Source organism: Panthera uncia, assembly GCF_023721935.1.
Source record: "Panthera uncia isolate 11264 chromosome A1 unlocalized genomic scaffold, Puncia_PCG_1.0 HiC_scaffold_17, whole genome shotgun sequence".
NCBI classification, from domain to species: Eukaryota; Metazoa; Chordata; class Mammalia; order Carnivora; family Felidae; genus Panthera; species Panthera uncia.
The window spans coordinates 34232177-34255704 of NW_026057577.1; the positions used below are offsets into that span (position 1 = coordinate 34232177).

At 50.2% G+C, this 23528-nt stretch overlaps 1 protein-coding gene across 1 annotated transcript; it reads right to left on the reverse strand.

The window, feature by feature from the left end:
- Positions 1–8586: 8586 nt before the first annotated feature.
- Positions 8587–21690, reverse strand: SPRY4 (sprouty RTK signaling antagonist 4). The gene is made up of 2 exons (XM_049648514.1): positions 21500–21690; positions 8587–12301 (listed from the first exon to the last, which is right to left on the reverse strand). Exon 2 carries the CDS (start codon positions 12250–12252, stop codon positions 11353–11355), a length of 900 nt encoding a protein of 299 aa, XP_049504471.1. The 5' UTR covers positions 12253–12301; positions 21500–21690; the 3' UTR covers positions 8587–11352.
- Between the last annotated feature and the right edge of the window lie 1838 nt (positions 21691–23528).

Here is a 23528-nt window from a genome sequence, read left to right on the forward strand (position 1 = left end):
AAGAGGATTACATCTGAAAGAAACTTGGGGCAGGTTAGGCAGGGTCTTGTAGACTTTGGTAAGGAGCTGGGACTTTTGTTCTAAGTTCAATGGGAAGAAACTGAAGATTTTTAAGAATTATTTATTTAAAAAAACCTTTTTATTTTTTTTAATGTTTATTGTTGGGGGGCAGGGAGGGCCAGAGAGAGACACACAGAATCTGAAGCAGGCTCCAGGCTCTGAGCTGTCAGCAGAGTCTGACATGGGGCTAGAACTCACAAACTGCAAGCTCATGATGTGAGCCGAAGTCGGACATTTAACCGAGTCACCCATGCACCCCCAAAACATTTTTATTTTGAAATAATTTTATTTCAAATACAGTTAATTCCCTATGCTGTTCACCTAGCTTCCCCTAATGTTAACATCTTTGATAACCATAGTATATTGATCAGAACTGGGAAATTAACACTGGGAGATTACACCACTATACAGATTTTATTCCGATTTTGTCATTTTCCACCAAGTTGTATTTAGTTGTCATGTGTCTTCAGTCTTCCCTAGTATGTGACAATTTCTCCGTGTTGATGGTTCATTGCCTTGACACTTTGGGAGAGTTCTAGTCAGGTATTTTAAAGAGTGTCTCTCAATTTGGGTTTGTCTGCTGTTTTCTCATGATTCCACTAAGGCTGTGAATTTGGGGGAAGCATACGAGAGGTGATGTGCCCTTCTTGTCATATTATTTCAGGGAGTATATGACATCAGTGTGACTTATTACTTGTGATGTTTAATGATCACTTGGTCAGGGTAGCATCTGCCAGATTTCTCCACTGTGAAGTTACCGTTGTTACTTTTCTATGCTCTGTTCTTTGGAAGCAAGTCACTAAATCCAGTCCACACTCGAGGGGATGGAGAAACTGGAGGGTTTTAAGAAGGGCAGTGACAAGAAGGGATTGGGTAAATAAATGATGGTTGCTGTGGAATACACTGCTCTAAGCAGTACAGACCTGGAGCTGATGGTCCAGTGAAAACCGTGCATCTTAAAAGACAGTAAGTAGCCTTTCTTGTGCCCTCCTGTTTATTGTTGTGGTCACCTTTTTAAAAAAATTTTTTTTAATGTTTATTTCTGAGACAGAGACAGAGCATGAGTGGGGGAGGGGCAGAGAGAGAGGGAGACACAGAATCAGAAGCAGGCTCCAGGCTGTCAGCACAGAGCCCAACACGGGGCTCGAACTCACAGACCACGAGATCATGACCTGAGCCGAAGCCGGACGCTCAACTGACTGAGCCACCCAGGCGCCCTGAGTCGTGGTTATCCTTAAGGAGAATGTCATACGATCTAGGAGCTTGTCCCAACACAGCAGTGTACCACCTGGCAAATCTTCTGGGGAGGGCAGAATTTCCTTTCCCACACATTACCAGCTCCAACAGGCTGCCCTGTGTGCGGCCCCACCCCTTGCAACCTCCCCCTCCATACACACACACACACACACACACACACACACACACACACATTCTCAACAGGCTGACAGGGCTCCTGTTTTTGACCCCTAGCTTTCTTGGGAGGGCAAGCAGAGGGTGTGTCTCTTGTGGTCCAGGTGAGGTTTGTGGCTGGGTGTGTAGAGCAGAGCTCTCGCAAGAAGAGGTGGAAACAAGAGTGGTAAGGCTATAAAATGAAATGCCATGCAATACCACCTGTTAAAAAGGAGAAGGTGGAACTGTAGAGATAGGGAAGGAAGTCCATGTGTGTGGTGTGGAATGGTGTTCTGAGAGTGATCCCGTATACGGTTTGAAGATGGAAGTACAGTGTCTGCACATTATTTGTTGAATAAATGAATGGTCTACTCCAGAATGTCAAACTGAAACTGGGAATATGATGGGGAGTTTTATTTTTTTCTGTTGCTTTCCATTTTGCAAGTCATGTTATTTTTAAAAAAAACCTATTTGACTCTTTAAAATATTTTTCAAAAATTAGGTACCACCTTGATTCTTTTTCCCGAAGCTGATCAGTAATAATTGTTCTTATAATTGCCTGGTCTAAGCAGTGAATGTTCAGTCTAAGAACTGACCATTAACAAACACTTCTGGTAACTATATTTGTTCTAGAAGGGCCAGAAGAACCAAATGGCATTAGTTCCTAACCTGGCTTCCTCTTTTTCTCTTTGGGGATATTCTGTCACAGGCAAGTGGTGAAGGGAGCTCGGAGCTGGGAGTTTGCCAGATTCACTTTTGCAAACTGCTGGCCCCAGGTGCCTTCACAGTCCATGAGTGATTCTACAGCCTGCAGGCAGGGCTTCCTCCTATGCAGCTAGGGCTCAGGCCTCCTCCGTCACGTCAACCGTCCCCAGTTGGTGGCCCAGACACCCTGCTGATGCCTCTTCCCAGTGTCCCCTGGGTGGGCACGTGAGTAGGAAAGCTGGGGCTCAGGAGTCAGGCCTGTGTGACCTTGGGCACATGACATCATGGCACATGACATCTAGAGTCTCAGTGTGTTCATCTGTAAAATGGGGGGAGATACAAGTACTAATACAGAATGAGGATTAAAGTAAAAAATGGATAAAAAGCAGTTGATTGGCATGGTGCTAGGCATGTGATAAACACTCAAGTGTCAGCTGTATAAGATGGAGGCTGGTCTTATTATTTGTATCATTACGATTATATAGTGGAAATGCTGTGTCCTCTCATGTGGCTAGCTTTAGGACAGAAATAAAGTCTGAGGCCACGTGTTCACTTGTTTTTTACTCGCCTTTCAGTATATCATTATTTGATTACTACATTTGACAAATATTTATTGACTGCCCCTCATATGCCAGTTGCTTTGCTGGAAGCTTTCCAGTGGATGTGGGGTATATTGAATACTGATCCCCTAGAGGTTTGGGGCAGTGGGTGTACCTTGGGGAGGACAGAGAGAACCTGTGGACTCTAGTGCTGCTGCCCATCACTGACAAGAGACCTTGTTGGTTTACCTGAGTGGCCAGTTTCTCTGGGTGCTGTGACAAAGGCCAGGCGGCACTGATATCACGAACCAGAGAGGCCAAGTTTCACACTGTCACAGAACCCATCCACTAGTGGGGACAAGACATGCTGTGAGCAAGTAAACAGGTCATCAAATCGCTGTGTATCGCAGAAGTGGCAGGAAGAACCAAGTAAAGATTGGAGAAAGAGAGTTGGGGTGAGGTTGCAGGGGGTGATTACTGACAATATCATTACAGTTGAGGTCACTTTTGGGGGAATTTTTGAAGGAGACACTATAGATGGGCTGATAAATGCTTAAAAATCACAAACTGTTTTCCTAGAAAGAAAACCTGGCTCCTGTTCTTCACAGCTAACCCGTTGTGTGACCTAGGACAAGTCACTCTCAGGATCTTCCATCCCCATCCATAAAACGGAGGTGGGTGGATTGGACTAAGGATTCCTAACATTTTGGACTAGTCACATGCCCCTCTGAGACTGGAAAGCACAAACATACAGAAATTTATCTAACAATGTCAAAGGGCTCCCTTAACCACCCCCTCTCAAATTCTGGGCTACAGACCTCCATGACCTTGGATGTCTTTTCTGGGATTAGGACTCTGGTACCTGTAACTGAGTGATATGCCTGCAGGGTGGGCAGCCTTAGGAAGCCTCTAGATGGGATTTGGGATGCCGAACATGGTTCGAGTTAGAGTGCCCAAGAGCGCCAGCCAGACTTAATAGCAGCCAGCATCGGGGGTGGAGAGCTGGGCAGGTAATCTAAAAAGAGAAGCATGCTGGACTAAGAGACATCATGGGACAAACATGACCCATGCCGGCGGGGACCCTGCCCAGTTTGCAAAGGGCACTTGCCTTTCAGCTCTGGCCAGTTGTCACCATGGGGAATGAGGGCTCAGAGGCGCCAGCTATTTTTATTTTTTCAAGAGAAGCTTTATATCTGGGTTTGGGAACATCTTATTTTTCAAATGACGATAACCAACAGTTTTCAGAAACACTGTGGACCAGCAGTTAGTGACTTCCTGCCTCTACAGTCCAGGCTGCAGGCTTAACATGGAGAAACTGAGGCTCAGGAGAAGAGAGCCCAATTCCTCTTTTCCCTGCTGTCCCACGTGAGCCCCATTTTGATCTCTGATAGTAGGAACAGCATTTATCAGTGTTGTGCACAGCCACTATCTCATCCTTCAGCTGTTACTACAAGGGCAAGGATTCTCCCGGGGTTACACTAGTGAAGATGACAGGGCAGGGACCTGAGCAGTAGGGACCATAAGGCTCAGTGCTGTTTTTACCACATTGCCCTGAGAGGAGTGGCCTGTGGGGGTGGCCCCAAGGCTTGTGCCCACTCTGGGAACTAGCTCTGCCTGGATGGACACTAGTTGTCTAACTGGATTAGATCCAGCACCTCCAAGAGCCTTAGTCCAGGGCTGGCTGGAGCATTGCCTGGAAACCAGTCCAACAGTAGCCTGAGGGATTGGGAGGTGCACTGCTTCTAACACGGGCCACCCCCTACCTTTGTCACTCTCACCTCCACCCTGACCACTTTGGCTCTCTGGTCTGTGCCCTATCCATCTACTCCAGCATTGGCACAAAGAGGAACGTGCCTTGGCCCCTGGACATGCAGAGGAGCGGTCTCTGCCCTTCACCCTGTGTGCTTATCCCTCCCCATGCAGGTGCGCCGCCCCATCCACCCAGGCCACACTTGTGAATTATATGTGGCAGCTTACAGCCTCCTCTCTCCCCTGTTGGGTTCTCGTCCCTGGCTACCACAGCCCAAATAATTCCATAGTCTGAGGATGCACCTCCTCTCTTGATGGCAGAGGAAATCGGGCAGGCTGGCCAGGAGAAGTGTCAGGAGGGTTCTTGTAACGTCATGTGGTAAGATCAGTTTGAAGATGTGGCCTCAATATTTTATATGGGGTGTTGTGGTGCGGTGATTAGACCTGGACTCAAATCTCTTCTCAATTAGTCTGTGTAACCTTGGTTAAAGATCACTTACTCTGCCAATGGGTACAGAAGCACAAGTGGAAGGAGACCTTTCTGGGAACATAGGAAAGTGTCTCAGGGGAGGTAGTATTTGGGTTGGATTTGGAAGTTTGAGTAAGACCTCAGCCTGCAGTGCACAGACTCTGGAGGCAGGCCCACCACTTACCAGCTGTGTAGCCTTGGGCAAATGACTTAACCTCTCTGAACCTCAGTTTTCTCAACTATAAAATGAGACCGATTATATCATACTAACTTGATTATTTTCAAGATTGCAGAGGATAATGCAGCATCTTTGCTTAGAAGCAGTAGCTTTTGTAAAGATGTCATAAGGCCACTTGACTTATCACCCTGTGCAGGCTTACCAGAAGACTGTAGGTGTTCCAAGTACTGATCTCATTTAGAGTTATCTTGCTTTGTAGACGCTGAATGTTTTTTGTGCAGACTGACACCACTCCCCTCACCAAGCCAAAGGAGAGGAGTCAGTCAGTTTACCTGAGTCCCTTCAGGTACAGGAAAGAAAGGAGCCAGACCCAAGGGAGAAGGTGGAGAGGAAGAGAACAGGGAGGGTTCCAAATCTTGCAACAGTTAAATGTTAATGTAGGTGTCGGCATAGGAAGTGTCTTCTAATGGCAGAAGGAAACGAGGGAGTTTGTCAATCATCTCCTGCTTAACAGATACAGATGTATTCATAATTATCCCTTGCCTCAGGCCTCGAGGCCCAGGTGGGCTCCAGAAGGGCCTGTGTTCCTGCCAGACAAGAGTCCTTAAGGAATATCATGTAGACAATTGGAATGCCATTTATCGCACAAAACACAATAAAACCCTGAGCTCTCTTCCTGTCTCAGAGACCCATAAATTATGAAAATTATACCTGCCCCAGGCCATGGACATATTGTTTTATTAAAGTTCCGATGAATAAACTTCAGGCTCTTAAAAATGTCCTCTTGGCTTTCATCTGGCACACACCTCCAGCGTGGAGCTGTCTGCCGGGGTGCATTTGATTACCTCACAAATGTACTTTGGAAAGTGGAACTCATTTCAAGGTGCAGGTTCAGCAGGCTGGAAGGGCCAGCTGGGGAGCGGCGGGTGCAGCTTGGGGCTGCCTGGCCAGACTACAGAGTTGCCCGAGGTGGGGGTGGGGGTGTTTTGGGTTTTTTTGCCCCTAGAGCAGGGATACCCACCCTCCCCCTCTCTTGGTGGAATGGGCACCAGGCTTGTGGTGCCCTCTTAGGAGTATGTGGTTATCGGCGTGGAGGGTAGAAATTCTGCTTCTTCCCCCTTATTTTAAAATTCAGTCACCAGGGTCTATCTAGTCTATTGTCTGCTTCTGACCCAAATTGTGCTGCTAAACCCTCAACTCCCCGTTTTCCTCATCCACCCCCAAACAGGTGTCGGGCATGTGACCACATGTCGAACCTCAGTTTCTGCACCTCTAAGAGGGAACTAACAATGGTGTCTGCCATGTATTGTTCAATTCCTGGCAAAAAGAAACCATTCAGCAAATGCTAACCATTATTACCCAAAGCCATTTCATAAGCAGTCAGGAAGGGAAAGACAAGGGAGGCAAATGTGGAATTTTTTCTCTGGACAGGAGTTTTTAAAATACAAGTGCTTGTTCATTCAAACAATATTTGGATTGGGGAGATGCTAAGCACCCAACACCCTGTGTAGATTTTTATTTTTAATCCCCAAACATTAGAAAACAACATAAAACCAGGGGCAGGCCAAGCGTCAGGAAATCCAAGACTGAACCAAAGCCTGGTATACAGCATTCGGGATTGAGGTGATTAAAGAGAAAAGCATCTGCAGGAGGACACTTATCTGGCCAGCACAGGAAGATTTTAGAGCACAAATTATTCTTCGTCCATCATCTGGGAACGGGGAGGCTACATGGTCTCATCAGGGAGACTGGTGCCTACCTTTTATTAAAGTTCTAGAGCAGACAGGACCGCAGTGACTACAAACATCCTTTGTGCTCTTAGGCACTAACCAGGGGGTCCTTGGAATGGGTTTGGATATCTTATAGAGGAACCTGAGGCTTGAACAAAGAATTGGAAGATGCCTTAACTGATGACCTCAGAGAAAACAAGATCTGGACCCAGGGCTTCTCATCCTCTCTGTCCATCCCTCTTGTCTTTGTGTGCTTCGTGGCAACAGAAAAAAAACCAATAATCATTCAATTTCTTGTCTTTCATTAAATAGGCATGTATTCACATGTTCACAATAAAAAAGTTCCCCCAGGTCCATAAACTGAGAAGTGACCTGGTCTCTACCACGTTTTGAGGGGGTGGGGCAGAGGAAACAGGTGGCAGGTACATCAGAAGGGCAAAGCCAAAGCATTCAATGGATGGAAGCCTTCAGAAGCCAAAGGAACTGCTTTTATATAATATCCAACACTCTGGTGGTAATAAGAAAACCACCAAGCGCTTTCCAAAAGGAAAGTTACAGAATTTTTGTGAACTGGGCAGGTCAGAGGACCCTTTCCCACTTCCACTGCCTCTCTGAGTTTTGTTATCCATGGGTTACAATTACACGCCTGCGTAGGGGAGGATTTAGCAGCACCTGGCAGAAGTCAGCTTCACAAGGAAGTGAACAAGGGACATTCTGGCACAAGGAGCCCCCTCCCTCTAACCCTTCGTCTTGCCAGAGCTGGGGTACGCACTTCCACTTGTTTTTGACAAGCTCGGGGTCTTGCTGGGTGAGGAGGTCGGGGGTATGAACACACAAACACATGAGAAACGGCAGTCCTGTGTATATTTAACAATATATATTTATATATATTTTCTAGATCAGTACATTCAGTTTTTAACTTGTTTTTCTTCACAAACAGAAGAACTCTTACAATAGTAGACTTTCTAAAATAAATACTATTAAAATAGAGCTTCAAAATAAATATTCTATACAAAGGAAACCTTCTGTGGTAACTTTTGTTGTGGGGTGAGAAGGGGCTACAGTGAAGAGGGAAAATGAAGTAAGAATGTGGTGGGGTGGGAACCTCGAACAGCTTTTGTTTGTAACACGAAACCAAACTGGGGTAGAGAAGAGAAAGCAAGGTAGACACCACACGGGAGTTACCCACAGCGAAAAATGGCAGCGCAAGATTTGTCATCAACTGTCACAGTAAGCGGAGGGCAGGAGAATGCTCACCGAAGGTATGAGCCAAAAGGCCGGTCAAGCTTGTGAGATGCCCTAGTGAATTGTACAGTGCAAAGTTGTGCGGCCCACACTCTATCAGACATCTCCTGGGGCAACGGGTGGAGAATATGGAGCTTTGAGGCGATGGGATCTGGGTGTTTAGTTCCAACCAATACTTTCCATGTCGTGCAACCTTGGGCAAGTCATTATCTAACTGGGCCACACTCAATGTACGTTGGGGACCCACACAGACTCCACAACACTGAAAGGACTAGTTGACATGTCACATGAAGGTCTTCCGTTTCTGTTGTTGAAGGGGCCCGTGCCAACAGCAGGGATTGGTCTTTACCTCCTTCCAACCAAGAACTGTGAGAAGCCTTGGTTGCACCCCGCCATCCATCTGGAAGGGTTTTGCTATTGCAGAGCCAGTTCCCCAGGGTTTCTTGGAGTGTTGGACCTTCACAAACCCACCCTCAGGGCAGGAGCAGCCAAGGTCCACTAGGACACGTCTTAGACCCATGCTTGTGGACCCTACCCCCAGTTGGAGGCAGAACCACCACCCACCCAGGCTGAACAGAAGCAGGAACCAACTGGCTCTTTTCCAAAAACGTCAAGACGAGGCACAATCCAGCCAAGCCAGCCGTTGGTGACAGAAACAATCAGCCAGAAGCAGCACCCACCAAAACGTGTTCCTCAGTGGACCTCGACTGGCCCCCAGGAAAGCCAGTTTCATTTTCTTATGCCAAGAAGCTGAGAAAAACATGCCAAAGACTTGCCCTGCAACAGAGCTGGGAGAACCAAAGTTGCTACATGGCTTCCCTTTACCATGGAGCACAGGGGACCCCGGGAGCTTGGCACACATCCATCTAGCAGGTGAAATGCAAACCAAAAGAACAAGCCAAAATGGGGAAGCAAAAAAGTAAAAAGAAACCCAAAACCAGAAAAATCCGTGTTTATAACTATGTACACAAAAAGTCAGGATTTGTCAGGGGTCAGGAGGCTGTTTGCCAGGAAACAGGGTCTGTGTAGATAGAGGGTCGTGGGGTAGGTGTGTAGTTTGTGTGTGTGTGTATACACAGCTTATGTAAATTCTCCACAGAATGGGTGTGTAGAACACCAAGATCACCAAAGTGCAACTTGCCATTGGGTCAAGTTCCCCATGGAGACATTTTGAGAGAGGGACCCTGGGAAAAGTTCTGAGGCCTCGCCAACAAGAGTGGATGCGTGCCCTTCCATTGTGGGGGTAACCTCTGCACACCTATTCTGAGGAAAACATCTCCAGTCCCTTCGGTACACATCTGATACATTCAGTTAGTAGAAGTGGTTGGTTGAATGTGTTTTTCCTACCATTCCCTCCTATTTGTGCAAGAACATCCATACATCCATCACGACTGTGGCAAGGGTAGCTACACGAATCAGCCTTAGAAAACGCAGATGCGATATTTCCTATTTTACAAGCTAGCAAACGTTATATAAATAAAGCCTAAAATGATAAGACCCTCCCCTCCTTTCTTCCAATCAATAAATACCTACAGTTACGAGGAACTTATTCTAAATCATAAGATGTTACTACTAGTCTTCAAGAAGGAAAAAAAAAAAAAGTCCTAGAGAAGCAGTGGGTGCATGCCAATCACAGCTACCTGCCTCCTTGCCTCCATCCTGGAGGTGGTTCTGTTCCTACAGAACAAACTGGAAACGCTGTGCACGCTCTGCCTAACATGCTTCCAGTTTCACCTGGGGTAGCTTTTCCCACCCAGGCCACTTCCTCTCATGGGGGTGGGAGGACACACAAAATACCACACGAAGCAAAGACCCCCCACACAACAACTGGGGAGGAAGGACCAGACACAATATAGCTTTTGCATGCAACAAGTACCTACCCGCTGGACGTGCTGCGCTGAGTCCTTTAGCACCTTGAGAGAGAGAGAGTTGCTACGTCTTTGGGGGCTGTTGGGAGGGGGTGTTGTGGCCACGCACAGAAGCAGGGCTCAATCCCCCAAGAAGCCCCTGGAGAATCCCCACCCCCCCTTGCTTTCTTATTCCCCCGCCAGGGCTTCCTAGCACTAAAATAGACTCTTTTTTTGTCATCTATTTACATTAAAGATACAGACACATCACTGTACACAAAAGGCTATGACAGCAAGCAGCAGAATCAGAAGAGAAGGAACCCACACCCAGCTCGGCCCTACTGTTGCTCTGCCAATGGGAGGTGCTGTCTCTCTTCTTTGCTGTGAAAATCCTCTTCTTGGTGGGAAGGGGGATTGTGTTCCTTGAGGTTGCTCGCCCCCCCAGATTTTGAAATCAGCCCTTCCTGGGGGTGGCCCAAAAGGAAGCCAAGTGTTTTATTATTATTTCTCTTTAAAACACCGTTATAGCATCTGGTTTAATTGTTCTATAAAAACATAACGACTGGATCCAGAGACCACAGTCTCAGACTCATTGGCAAAATGATATTTGGTCTCGCATGTGCCGCCCCGGCCTTCTCTACCGTGAAATTTCTGGAAAGGATCTAGGTAGAGAGAACACGGGACGCATAGTGGCAGGTGAGTCTGTGACTCGGTAAGAACCGAAGGACGGTGTTACGAGCTGAACACCCCCAACAGTTAGTGATGAAGCTGGAGGGGAGGAATGCACTGTGCAGTGGCTCCTAAGTCCATCTGTGGCTCCCGGGAGGCAGAGCGAGGAATGAGGCCTGGACTCCCTGGCTCTCAGGGGCTCCCAAGTATATACAACAGGGATCACCAGGGTCTTCTCCGCCTTCCCCAAGGCGTTGGGACAAACTGGGGTGGAGGGTGGGGGAGGAGAAGTATGAAAGTCAGGGCTCCAGGGGTCATCTTCAAAGGTCCCCTGGTCACTCAGTAAATGATTCCTCCCAGGCAGCCAAAGAGAATGGAAGAGTAGGGGGAGAGGGGGAAGGAGGAGGAACTGGGAAGGCATTCAAGCAGCCGCAACTTCCGGATATGTGTCCACATCTGTGTTCCGTCTTCTGAAAAAGAACACCCCCCCTCCCCCCGCTCCCCTGCCCCGCAGCCACACCACGCCCCTGCCACTGTCTGCCACAAAGTTCCGGGACCCTGAAAAACACCCAAAGTGCTTCTTCATCCTTTTGGGGAAGAGAGGGGGGGTGGTGGTGGTCTTCATTTCTTCAGAAGCTGAGGATGGGGAGTGGGGCAGACCAGCAAGGTCAGCCTCAGGACACTAAAACCTCTGGCCTCGCTGTGGTCTTCTCAGGTGTCAGAAGGGAACCGAGTTCCAGGGGTAGCAGCACGGGGGCTTCGACCCAAAGTGTCAGAAAGACTTGTCCGGTCTGCTGGCCTTGGCGTCGCCGGCGGCTGCCTTGCAGATGACGCTGTTCGTGTGCTTGCAGCGACAACCAGGGCGGCGCAGGCGGTCGTAGCCGCGCTGGGCCAGCTTCACGCAGCCGGTGGCGGGCAGGTAGCAGAGTAGGCACGGCAGCACCAGGGAGAGGGCGCCCATGAAGGACCAGCGGGCGCAGCAGTTTGAGCGGGAGCAGGAGCAGGGGTGGTCAGCGCAGGAGCCCTCGTCGTCCTCATTGGTACAGTGGTAGAAGATGCCTTGCACCAGGCACATGCAGGTGCCGTAGTTGACCAGGGTCTGGGCTGAGCACAGGCACTCCTGGTTGCAGACCCAGCAGGAGGGCAGTGTCCGGGGTGATGCACACTCCTTGCACTTACACTTCCCACAGGCCTCGCACAGCAAGAAGTGCTTGTCCAGCTCCGGTGGGACTGCTGGGCCCTTGAGGTCCAGTGGCTTGCAGTGGATGGCCTTGGGCTGGATGCGCACAGCCCTGGGGGAGGCCTGGTCGGCCACGGGCGGTGGTGCCATGTGGTCTAAGAGACGCTGGTCAGAGGACGTGCTGCTGCTGCTGCTCACAGAGCTGGGGCGCCCGCTGAAGGAGATCCAGTGGTGGGTGACGTCCTGGTCACAGCGGGCCGGCGTCGGGGCCAGCTCTGGGGCCCCACCCCGGGTCCGCTTCGGGCCAATGGGGGGCACCAGGCCGGGGTTGTCTATGTAGTCATTCTCCACGTGGCTGGTCTTCATCTGGTCGATGGGGAGGATGGTGAGTGGGTGTTGGAGGCGGCCGTGGGGCATGCGGCTGTCAAGTAGGGGCTGGACCATGACTGAGCTGGGAGTCAAGGGGACGCTCTGTGGGATCGGGGGCTCCATGGGGCTGGAGAGGTCCTGGACTGTGCTGAGGAACAGGCTTCTAGGGGCCCTAGGTGGGAGGTGGGGAAAAGGAAGAGAGAGCGGATTCCAGGCATCAGTACTTGGCCTGTTAACACCCACACCCCCCATCAGGTCCTTGGGAGTCCAAATGAAATGGGAACCCGATTCCCTCAGAACTCTCCAGCATCCAGGCTTAGATGATTAATAATAACAATTAATAGTAAGTGGTAAAAATAACACTTATTCAGCACTTAATGTGAGCCAGGCAGTCTCCTAAGCACCATATATATTATGTCATTGACTCTTCACAGTCCTGGACTCTTCACCCTAAAATGTGACTACTATTATTATGCCTTTTCTAGTTACAGAAAACTAATGTTCAAAGTAACTTGTCCAAAGGCACGCAAAACTATGAACAGAACTCGGCAGGAGTTCAAACCTAGCCCATCCGATCTCATTCCTGGAACTGTGAAATACGCTCCATTTTTTAGCGAGTCCAGTGGTTATACACACAGGCTCTGGAATCAGATTCAAGTTTGAATTCTCACCCCTGCCTAGCAGCGATGCTAGAAGTAAGGTTCTGTAACCTCTGTATCCTTACTTTTGTCATCTGTGAAATGGGTTCTTGTGAGAAGTAAATGAGAAAATGCATATCCAGTGCCTAGCATCTTGCCTGGCAGTAATCTGTCACTACCCCAGAGAGCAACAGTGTAGATTTCCTGAACACCAAAAGGACTTTGTGCCAAGCATCGTGCTGAGGATGTAATGACCAAGACAGATAGCCTCTGTGTGCTCCCATCGGGTATCAGCTGGGTAAACAAAACCCTTTATTCCAGATAGTCACAGAAGGAAAGGCTGCATATGATGCCTACACATCCAAGATATTAACTTATTACCAGCACTTCGAAGAGCAGCAACCTCCAGTGGCTAATAACCCCCGGCTAGGTGCACTTCTGACAACTTGGATGGGAAATCCTCTCGAGGGGCACTCACATCACCCATTTCCAAGTGCTGAGCCGAACATTCAGCCTAAATGCTATTTACTAGAATAGCTAAGCCAACTCTGGATCAGTTTCTAATTTCACCGAGAGAGTGCAATTTTAAGTTGGAATCTGGCCAGAGATTCAACTGCAGTGCCTGACACGGAACCCCAGGAAGTCACTTAAATCAAAGAGCGGAAACGGCTTGGTTCAAATTTAGAAAGTGCACATTGTTTTCTATTAGAAGTGCCATTTCCTTGCCTGCTGACCTTTACATTCGGAATTCGGCTGGAGATCAATTTAAAGAAATAGCAGCAGAAGGCCAAGACCTCTGCCCAAGGGGACCTGGTTTGGAATCCAAGAGAATTAAACTCTGGGAAGAGTCCACCAGGGGGTGGGGGTGTGAGACAGGACACGGTGTTGGGTAGAAGGGAAAGATAATGGTCTTTAAAAAAGGAACAGACCTTTGGATTAACGTGTTACAGGGTACGGTTTAGTAAATGCTTGTTCGTGATGCTAATAATGTTGTTTAGGAGAGCCGACCCTGCACTTCTGCTGTTAAGTTCATCTGGCCTCAAAGGGGATGCCTGAGAAGGTAGGTGGTGGATAGGTTTCCAATGCCACTTACCCCCCACCCCCGCCCCCCCCTTCCAAACTGGGTACACGGTAGGCCCATCCCAATAGTCCAGTCACACCTTGCCTCAGGTGACTCATCCACATTTATCCATGTCTACAGTGAAGGGGAAAAGGCATTCAGGGCAACTCAATATTATGGTTCCCTACTTGGAAACAGTTCAAACAGTATCAGAAATGGTTAAATTGTTGGCAGAGGGCTTTTATAGATGCTTTCTAACCTGTCTAAAAGAAAGAGCTAGCTCTAGATGCAAAGTTCACGAAGTAGATAAAAGGGAACTTATCCACAGGGTTCTCATCTGTATATCCTCTACACTGCAAATGCAGAAAAGCATGAAGTCTAAGGTTCAGTGTTCAGTCAACGGATATTTCCCATTTGCACAGGGCCATGTACTATTGGCTTTGCTCCCGTGGCCCTACCTACTTAAAAGATGCTGGGATTTCTGTGTTTTTCTCATGTTGGAGAAAGTCTGCCTAATGGCAACACCTGCCTCCTGTCTCCACATTCCCTTCAGATGTAGGGGGAGTGAGCATCTTCTTCAAATGGGAGACTTTCCTGTGGCAGAGTTAGCCTTAAGTGTCTGGCGGGTCTGCCACCAAGAATGGTCATTTCCCAAGGCAGCCTCCTGTGGGGAGCCCTGTGGTCAAGGCTGGATCGGGGGTGGGGATGTCAAATAAGCATCTCTGGCACAGTTTTTCCAAGGATCAGGCCAACCACCCAGCAGAGTCCACTTATTCTTTGCAGGGGTTCCATAGCCTTGCTTCTAGAAATGGGTTTGGGGTTGACAGAAGAGGGTTAGGAGACCCTGGGTCCACACCATAGGGACTTTGCCTGGAGGAAAAGGTGTGACTGAGCATAAGAATGGAAAATGTTGACAGAGGCACAGGAGAAGGATCTCTGGTGCCAGCCAAGAGGTGCTGCAGCCAGAACCCCTTATGACAAAGCACAATTTCCCTTATTCCAGAAGCTCAGGTCATGAATACCCAGGGTCCTGCCAACAAAACTGTCAGTGGCAGTTTGAAGGCTGTGTTGTCCCATGTAGTTGGGCTTTTTGTCTCTTAGGTTTGGGGGCTGGGACTTGCCATGCTGTTGGAAAAAGTAAGGGAAAAGAAGATTATCCACTCCTCTTTCTCCAGTTCTATTCCTGGGGCTCTTAAAAACAGCCACATTTTTCTGTGGATAAAGCAAAAGGCATGGGCAATGCTCAGGGATTTTGATAGGCCCTGGAATCAGAAGGCAGATTAATGGAAAAGTCCCACCAGGATGCCAGGGTGGGCGCAGCACCTGCAGGCAATGGGGATATTGGCATTCGCGGGCTCCCATCACCCTCCAGAGGTAGCTGTCAACATCTGGGCCTGTAGTTGGGGCCAGACATGGGGTTGGGAGCTCAGTCCACGATGACTCAGCTCTCTTGGGACATGCTGCATCCAAGATGGCTCCAGCAGGCATACTCCAAAATGCATCTTCCCTATCACAACTCTGATGTCGGATTCCTTCCGGACACCAGCTCAGCAAAAAAACAGTGGCTGGCTCAGAGTTGTACTGCTCAAAAACCTCCTCAGGCCTCACTGCCTCCTCACCTCCCCATTAGCAGGGACTTCCACAGGAGGGTTGAATTCATTTGGCTGACAAAGAAAAACTACTTCCCGCGCAGCCTGTTTGATAACCCCTCAGCATAGCTAAATGAAGTCTCAAAAAAAAAACCAAAAAACCCAACCCTCAGTTGGTTTAGAAGATCAAGCTCTACTCACTGGGACACACCCATCCTCCAGTCTAAGCAATGCTGACGGAACTTAAGTGCAGTTTAATATGTACTCTCTGCTTCCCCTGCAAGGAAGGAAGAGATTTATAATATAAATAGGAGAGAGGAGGCTTTGCCTCATTTAGGCTCTTTGGAAGACTGATGGCCAATTTGGAAGACTGTGGACAGAGAAACAAAGCCAGCACTCCACTTAGGCAGAGAAGCACCTCTATCAAGTTTTAGGTGGCATTATTATGGATTAGCATGAGGAAACTTTTACCTCCACTCACAACTTCTCATAATAAATAATAATAATTGTGGAAAGAGCGGATATTTATGAACATACCTTCATGTCAGGCTCTCTGCGCTAAGCCCTCAGTGATTTTCTCATTTAATCCTCACACCATCACCTTGGAGGATAACACCCATTTCGCAAGGAAGAAATGAAGAATAACACTGGTAGGTGATGACGGCAAGATTCGAACCCACACAGGGAGAGGCTCCAGAGCCTGCAATGTCAGCCCCACAGCCCTGACCAACAGTCAGGGCTAGGTATTCATGTGAAGACAGGAAAGCACCAGTCACTTTCACAGCTGTGAATTCTACTAGTCCGTCTCCCCCTTCCCCCTGCCCAGTCTGGCCACTAGCCCTTCGGGAGCCTCATCAGGCCATCCGCGGGCTCTTAACCAAGCCAGCAGGGAAATGAAGCCAGACAGGGGTTACATCAGATGAGCCCCTAGTTCAGGGAATTGTCACTGTTCAGAGTGGAGGCTGGGGGTTTGAAATCTGTCATTACAGGAAGGCTCAGGGCTCAAGTTACCTTCGTTTCCACTTCAGTTTTCTTTGCCGTCTCATACACCGCTACTTTACTAAGTGTGTTCATTTTTATTTTTCGTAGAGTCAGATGGGTCTCACCACAAAGTCCCTAAAAGGAAGCCCTGGAATGGGAGGGAATCCCCTCTCCTTCCTCGTACACAGTTGAACTTAAATTAAGGGTCTCTAGGGCACTTTCTCGGATGGGGCTTATTGGTCCAGGTCTGTGCGGAAGGGAAGAAATAAGAGGAAGCCAGAAGAGAGTCCTAGAATACTCAATCAGCAGGATATGGAAAAGCCCAGAGCACAAGGTCCTGTCTTTGCCACTTGGTGGTCTGTGGCGTTTGTACCTGTGGGAGGGGCTGAGCGTCAGGATGCAGACCTTGCAAAGCAGGCTGGCTGAAAAGAATTAAGTGGCGTTTTAAATGCCCACGCCACCCATCCACCCTTCCCCTTGACTTACCCTGGGAAGAGGAGTTGGGAAATACTTGGAAAACCTGACAGTTGTGCTTTGAAAACTATAGGTCAGCAAATGACAGACTGGCAAGAGGCTCTGAATGAATGGGCAATTTCTGCACCATTCAGTCTCGGTAGGTTCTCCCAGCGAAGGCTATTTAACCCTTTATCAGTTCAGAAGAAAAGGTCTCTAGGCTGCAGGGAGCCTGCCCACCACTACCACTTAGTTCTTTGTGACAACATCCCAGTTTAGTTAATTAAACTCCAATCAAATAATGACTTACTGCTTCAAAAAGACTTTAAAAGGTGTTTTTGGGGGGTGGTGGTGGTGTGTGTGGTATAAGGAAAGCCAGGGACCTGCCTTCCCTGTACCCCACTGAGGAAGACAGTCTCTGCATCTCTGAGAACTGCCCCTGTGGGAAAACAAAGCACTTCCGCAGTTGGATTTGTCCGAGAACCTTGCTGCTCTCCCATCCCTCTCAGGCACCGGGCACCAGCACTAAGGAGCTCACCTCTAGCCATAAACCGTTAGAGATCACAAGAGAAAACAGCTGCTTTTCATCCCTTTGTCTCAGCACCAGCTAGCAGTTCCCAACCCTCTTCTCTTTCTTGTCTACAACGAGTCAGCTAGCACCAAAGGCCAGCACAGGGATGAGCTGGAAAGTGTCCTGCTATACTAGGCTCTGGGCTGTCCTAGGTGGCTTCAAATGTTGGTTTCACTGTATATTAATATTAACCCCATAATCCTTGTCTGCTCATATTCCTTTAAAGAGGTAATAGAAGGCAAGAGTGAGGAAAGAATGGGGCTAGAAGCAGCCTGTTAGCCATCGGCACAGTTTGGGAACTCCTGGCCCACGTCGAAGTTTGGAGGGGACCAGAAACCTAGACCCCAAGGGAAGGCCCCCTTCTCACGGGCACCAAGATCATTTGTCTTGCCATCCTCCACCATCGATTTCTAATAATAGACTCTAAAAATAGGCTTTAGCTTACTCCTGGGATGGGGCAGGAGATGACTATCCCCTTCTCCCATCCAGAAAAAGACTACCGGACAAGGGAAACCACTCTTCTGCAAATGGCCACCTGCCCCAGAAGGGCCCCTTCCCTCCTCCACTAGATCCAGCACATCTGTGCTCCTCCCCCAGTGCCCTTGCTTCCTCCACGGACTGTCCTTGGAAAGAACAATCATGATCACAGCTGAATGGTGGAGCCTCTTAAACACAGCCACATGTCCCGGATACATCCCCAGCCTTGTCAGCTGTCCGGATCTACAGGGTGGCCCCAGACCCTTGAGAGCCAAGAATACCCCACCTCTTACATCATGCAACACCCCACACCTCCTGTGTAGGATGTGGCTCCCTTACAACCAGCTCCTCATCCTAGGTGCCCAGTAGTGATAAGCAGCGCAGCCCAGCCCCCTGGGGAAGTTTCTTCTCCCCCCACTCTGCAGATGGAGAGACCAAGGCCCAAGGTAGCAGGTTTTCTAGCCAGTCATCTGCTCCCACCTGGCTGCTAGCTTAGTCTGGAAGGACTAATACACTTCTGTATGTTGCTTTTCATCACCTCTTCCTCTGGCTCTTTTGAAAGAGCAAAATTGCCCAGTAGGGCACTGCTTTCCCTTCTATCAGGGAGATCCAGGTTGGCCAGGAGATGGAAGCTTTTCACTCTTGCCCTCCCTCCACCCCCCCGCCCCCCACTTAAGAACACTTTGTCTATATCCCATCTCCAACATTTTCAACTATATCCCTAAATTCAGAGGTTTGTGCAAGAATCCTCTCAGTGTTCCTCACAAAGGAACTTCCAAATCGTTAGCGGTGAGATGACAGGCACCCTGGATTCAGAACCACATTAAATGCCTTAACTCTCTAAGAGCACAACTTCTCTAATAAAAGAAAGGGGGCTCCTTCTCAAGTTTCCTTGTTCCAAATAAGGAGCCCTACCCAAAAGGATGTCCTGAGGAAAGAAAAATGCCTCAGGGGGCCCTACACTGGGGAGTAGAGGTCGCACCAAGGGACTTAGCATCAGAATTGGAAGAAAGTCCCTACGTGTTCTCCCAAAGTATTAAGCAGAGTAAAACACCTCAGGGGCCACTTCTTGAGGTGTTAATGGATATCTTTTCCTCCCTTTATTTTTAAATCACTCACTTTTAAATTTTGCTTTGAATGCCTGCCTTCATTTGTTATTCAAGTCAGCCAAACCTCTGGGCAGAGGCTACCCGAGTGGGGGATGGGGATGGGTAGGTAAAGAATATGAACTGGACAGAGGGTGAAATTCCAAAGAGCCCCATCTCGCCATCTATTCTGGAAGCATTAAAACAAAAAGGACATCTGTGAGCTCCAAATGATCCCCGTCCCCCAGTTTCTGTCCTGCTTTAGCTAGGAATCGTTCTTGTCTATGTTCTGTCTCCTCCCACCAAGCCCAACCAAAACTTTAGGAAGTGTTGCCATTTCAAAATGATGGCAATCTGGAAAAGGTCAGGGGAACGAGAAGGATTTCCACTTTACAAAAAGGGGAAGGACTCCTGGGTTCAGAATCTAAAAAAGGAAAATAACTAAGAGATGTCTATGAAAAGTCTTCCTCACTTTAACTGACAAACATTTGTCCATCAAGGAGATTTCAGAAATCTGCCATCAAAATGCCCCCTCCCTACCAGGTACTGGGCAAATGCATCTCAGTTGGTCAGTGTGTGCACTGCTCACATTAATGGATTTGCCTGAAGCCTGCTGGCAAGGGAGGTTGCTCCCAAGGGCTGGCAAAGGGAGGAAACTCCATTTCACACTGGACAGGTCTACATCTTTCCCACCCTTCTGCTGAGACTGAGAGCTAAAGGGGTCAACTGCAGCCCTCCCTTTCCTAGTCCACCCCACACCCACAAACTAAAGTAAAAACTGAAAATTCCAGATGTTTATGCTCCATCCGTGTGAAGATCCAGAGAACTCTAAACATTGTGAAATCACCAGTGCAGTATTGGGTAGGGCGTCAGGCCAGACTGAGCGTTATTAAGAGATTGATAACGCCATTATTTCCTCAATACTCTAGGCCTTCATCTTCCAGCTTTGTATCCCCCAGAGACTCATCAGAAAGACTGGAGAGCCTTGGTCAGCTCCCACCCCTCTCCAACTGGAGACAATCACACCACTGATTTGGAGGCATTCGGAAGGTGGGGGTTCCCACTGGATCTGGGTACCCCACTGAACCCACACTTTTCCTTTCAGCACTAACCATGTTTGGAGGGATCCTCGGAACCTCAGTGTGCCAGAGCACAGCCTCCTGCCCTCACCCAGACTTGGCAATATGGATGCCCATCCATAGCTGCTAAATGAGGCAGCCAGCAGCTCTCCCCTCTCCTCACCATCCAGCCCCTCCAGCCCAGTTTCCTTCAACGCCCAAGGCTCAGCCTTCAAGCTGTGCAACCATTTTCGCTTCTCTTGCCTTCTCTGCCCACAACCCCCAGCCCCAATCAAAGAGAATTGGGAAATCGCCTTCTTGCACAAGAGTAGCTACTGTCTAAATGCCTTTTGATCGTCTGCATGGAGGGGGAACTGGGCACAGCTCTGGCCCCAGTGATGAAGCCAAGCTTCAGCAACCCTACTGCCCAAACCCGCCTTTGCACCCCCCCCCGCCCCCTTCTGTGCCCCTGTGGCCTTGGAGATTCGGAATTTTCAGAACGTACCGTCTGTATCTTCCTCTCTTCTCGGTGATGTCAAGCCTGGTACCACCAAGAAGGAAGGAGGGAAAGCGGGAGCCTTATCTCTCCTACGCACGCAACCTCTTCCTCCAGCTCCCACACGCCCGGCGTTATGTAAACGCACCTTCAGCCCCCACCACAGCCCCAGCGCGGCCTGGCCCCAGGGCCTGGCACAGCTCGGTGCCCCGAGAAGGGAGGCACGAGGAGGCCGAGGTGCCTCTGGCCCTGCAGAGGCCGGGAAACGGAAAGGCAACTGCAAGGCAGTTGCACAGCATAAAATGCAGCAGCAGAGCAAAGGTCAGACGGCGAGGAACCGCCTCGCCAAAGAGAGGGAGCAGAAATGCCCAGTCCCGGGCCAACCCCGTGCTGACCATCGGAGGGGGAGGCAGAAGGGTAGAAAACCCAGTCCGTCACGGCTCCGACGGGAGAAGAAAAACCTACGTCGAGCATAGGCCGCTGCAGTGGGCTGGGAAGATCTGGGCAGAGCTGGCACCGTGGGCACGGAGCCCGGGGTGGGCAAGCCGCCCAGGGCAAGAGCGCCCGCCGGACCCAAGAGGTGGCTCCTGACCGAGCCCAGAGCCTCCTGTTCCAGCGCTCGAGGCGGGTGGTGGCAGGAGGAGGGAAGAAACCAGGCCAGAGGCAAACTCCCGGGACACGCACGGGGCTTCCTGAATCGCAGAGTGGAGAAGCCGGGCTTGGCAATGCCCCGGGGTCGGAAACTCCGGTGCCAGGCTGTGAACACCCCCGGCGCCGTGCCGGCCCAGCCGAGGGCGTCAGGGAGCTGCGGCACACCGCAGTGGCTCAAGGAGGCGCAGGGAGAGGAAAGGAACACTGAGGCGCGCCTAGAAATAGCGCACCATTTGCCCCAGCCGAAGGGGAGGTCGCGTCGCGGCTCAGAGGGGGGCAGTTTCGGATCCCGAAACCGGCCAGGGACTTACTTTGAGGAGCCGCAGAGCCATAAGCATTGCTCCACGCCTGTATAAATCTCCGAACCCGGGCGGGTCAGACGCTGCTGTCCTCGCAGACGTCGGCGGGAGAAACCGATAGGGCTCCTTGCGCTCCGCAGCGCCAGCTCCGCGCTGTCAGCTCCTCTCGCTGCCTCCGCGGCGGTGTTGCAACCACTGCCTGGGAAAATGGCTTTTTTATGAATGGGAGGGAAGGGAGCTCCAGTGCGCACGCGCCCCGTTCGCGATTCTATGAATGGGTGGGCACAAGAGACCCCGCGCGCGCATGCGCCGCGCTCCTTTTTTTATGAATGGGGGGCCGGAAAAGGACTTAACCCCTGATTGCTGGGGCTGACTCTAGCTCCTCTGAGGCCGTCGTTCTTTTACAAAAAGGGGTGGAGGTTGTTGTTGCCTTTTTTTTTTTTTTTTAATGAATGGAGGGCGGCGGCGACTGCTGCAGCTGGCTCAGCTGCGCGGGCTGTACCCCCTCCCAGCCTGCGAGAGGAGGTAAAGGCCACCTTCACGCCACTGCGGGCCTGGGCAGGAACCGTCAGTGTCGTTGGGGGGCGGGGGGCACTGAGGCCTCTGAATCCTGGGCGGAGAGCCGGGTGGGGAGGACACACCTAGATCTTGGGATCTCGAACTGCCGCAGGCTGTCGCGGGGCGTGGTGGGGGGGGGTGTTGGCGGGAGACGGGAAGACCCCTGCTGTGGCCCTTTCTCTAACCTAGGGGCGTCGGGTGGGGGGAGGGGTCTTGAAACTACGCTTACCAAAAATTAAAATGTCAAATGTCCGTAGCACTGAAGGGCATAGTGGGGGTTGCTTGAGTGCATCTGGTTCCATTACTAAGTCTGAGTCTCCCTTGAGTGAGTGCAGACCATCCCACCCCCCACCCCACCATTTCTTGGGCGTGGACAGCGACAAGACAGAGACCTCTTCCTTTTCCAGTACCCTCCCCCGACAGACGCTGGCTACTCAACTAGAGGAGACCAGGCTCTCGCCTTGCAGTGCACGCCCTCCATGCCCCAGTGTATTGTCCGCAGTGCCCTGGCGCCTGCCCGCCCTTGGCTGCCCTCACTAGCTGCTTCACTCTCCACCCCCGTGCCTTTTCCAACCCTGAGGAGCCTATGTCCACCGAAGGCTATGGCCCCTTCCTCCAGTAGGAGCTTTTCTCCATCATCCCCATCAGCGCGCTTCCGGGGAAGCGGGAACAGCCGAGAATTGGCCAGGTGGATGGGTGGAGTCGGCAGAGCCGAGGATGCTGCCGGAGTAGCCATGGGATTAAATAACAACAGGGTTCTTGAGCCGCAGAGGAAATGGAAATGGCCGGGGGTCCTTTCTTTGCAGTTAACGATGCTGATGGGGTTATCCCATCAGTCTAGGCCGTTGAAAAGAAAAGCCCCAGCCTTTAGGCCTGACTCTGTGAAGGCGAGGAGCCCTCACAACAGCCTCAGGCCCAGCTCCGCCCAGGAAAGGAGGATGCTGTAGCCTGGGGGGCACGGAGGGGGAAGTCCAGCGTTGGGGGTGGCTTTGATACAGGGATGTGAGCTGGGCCAGGGCCTGAATCCCCCTGTTTCTCTTGCTGGTGTTCTGGCTTCACTGCCAGAGGTTGTGAGCTGTCCTTTTTCTTTCTACGCCACCAAAGGACTGTGCTTGGCTGTTGTCAAAAGAGCCAATGAAAGGCTCCCAGTCCAGGCCAGAAATCTGGCCTGGGGCTGGGGCTGGGACTGGGGCTGGGGCTCTGGAGACTGGCTGCAGAGGGACATTTTGCAAACCCAGAGTAGAACTCAAGGTTACAGAGTCTCAGTCTAAAATGCCTTCTCACTACTCAGATGTAGCTTTTCAGTGTGATTTACTTAACTCAGCTCCTGGGAGCAGAGCTCCCCCTCGCCTAGGGGACCTCAGTCTTTGAGGGCCAAGACCTTACTTAAAGTCAAAAGAAAAACTCTACTACGGCAGTAGAGACTATTACAGTTGTTGAGGATTTCTCTTTGCAGGTACTGAAGTTCAGTGTCATTATTACC

What these genes read in the sequence shown, in the direction of transcription:
- SPRY4 (XM_049648514.1), bottom strand. Translation starts at nt 12,252, where the DNA reads ATGGAGCCCCCGATCCCACAGAGCGTCCCCTTGACTCCCAGCTCAGTC.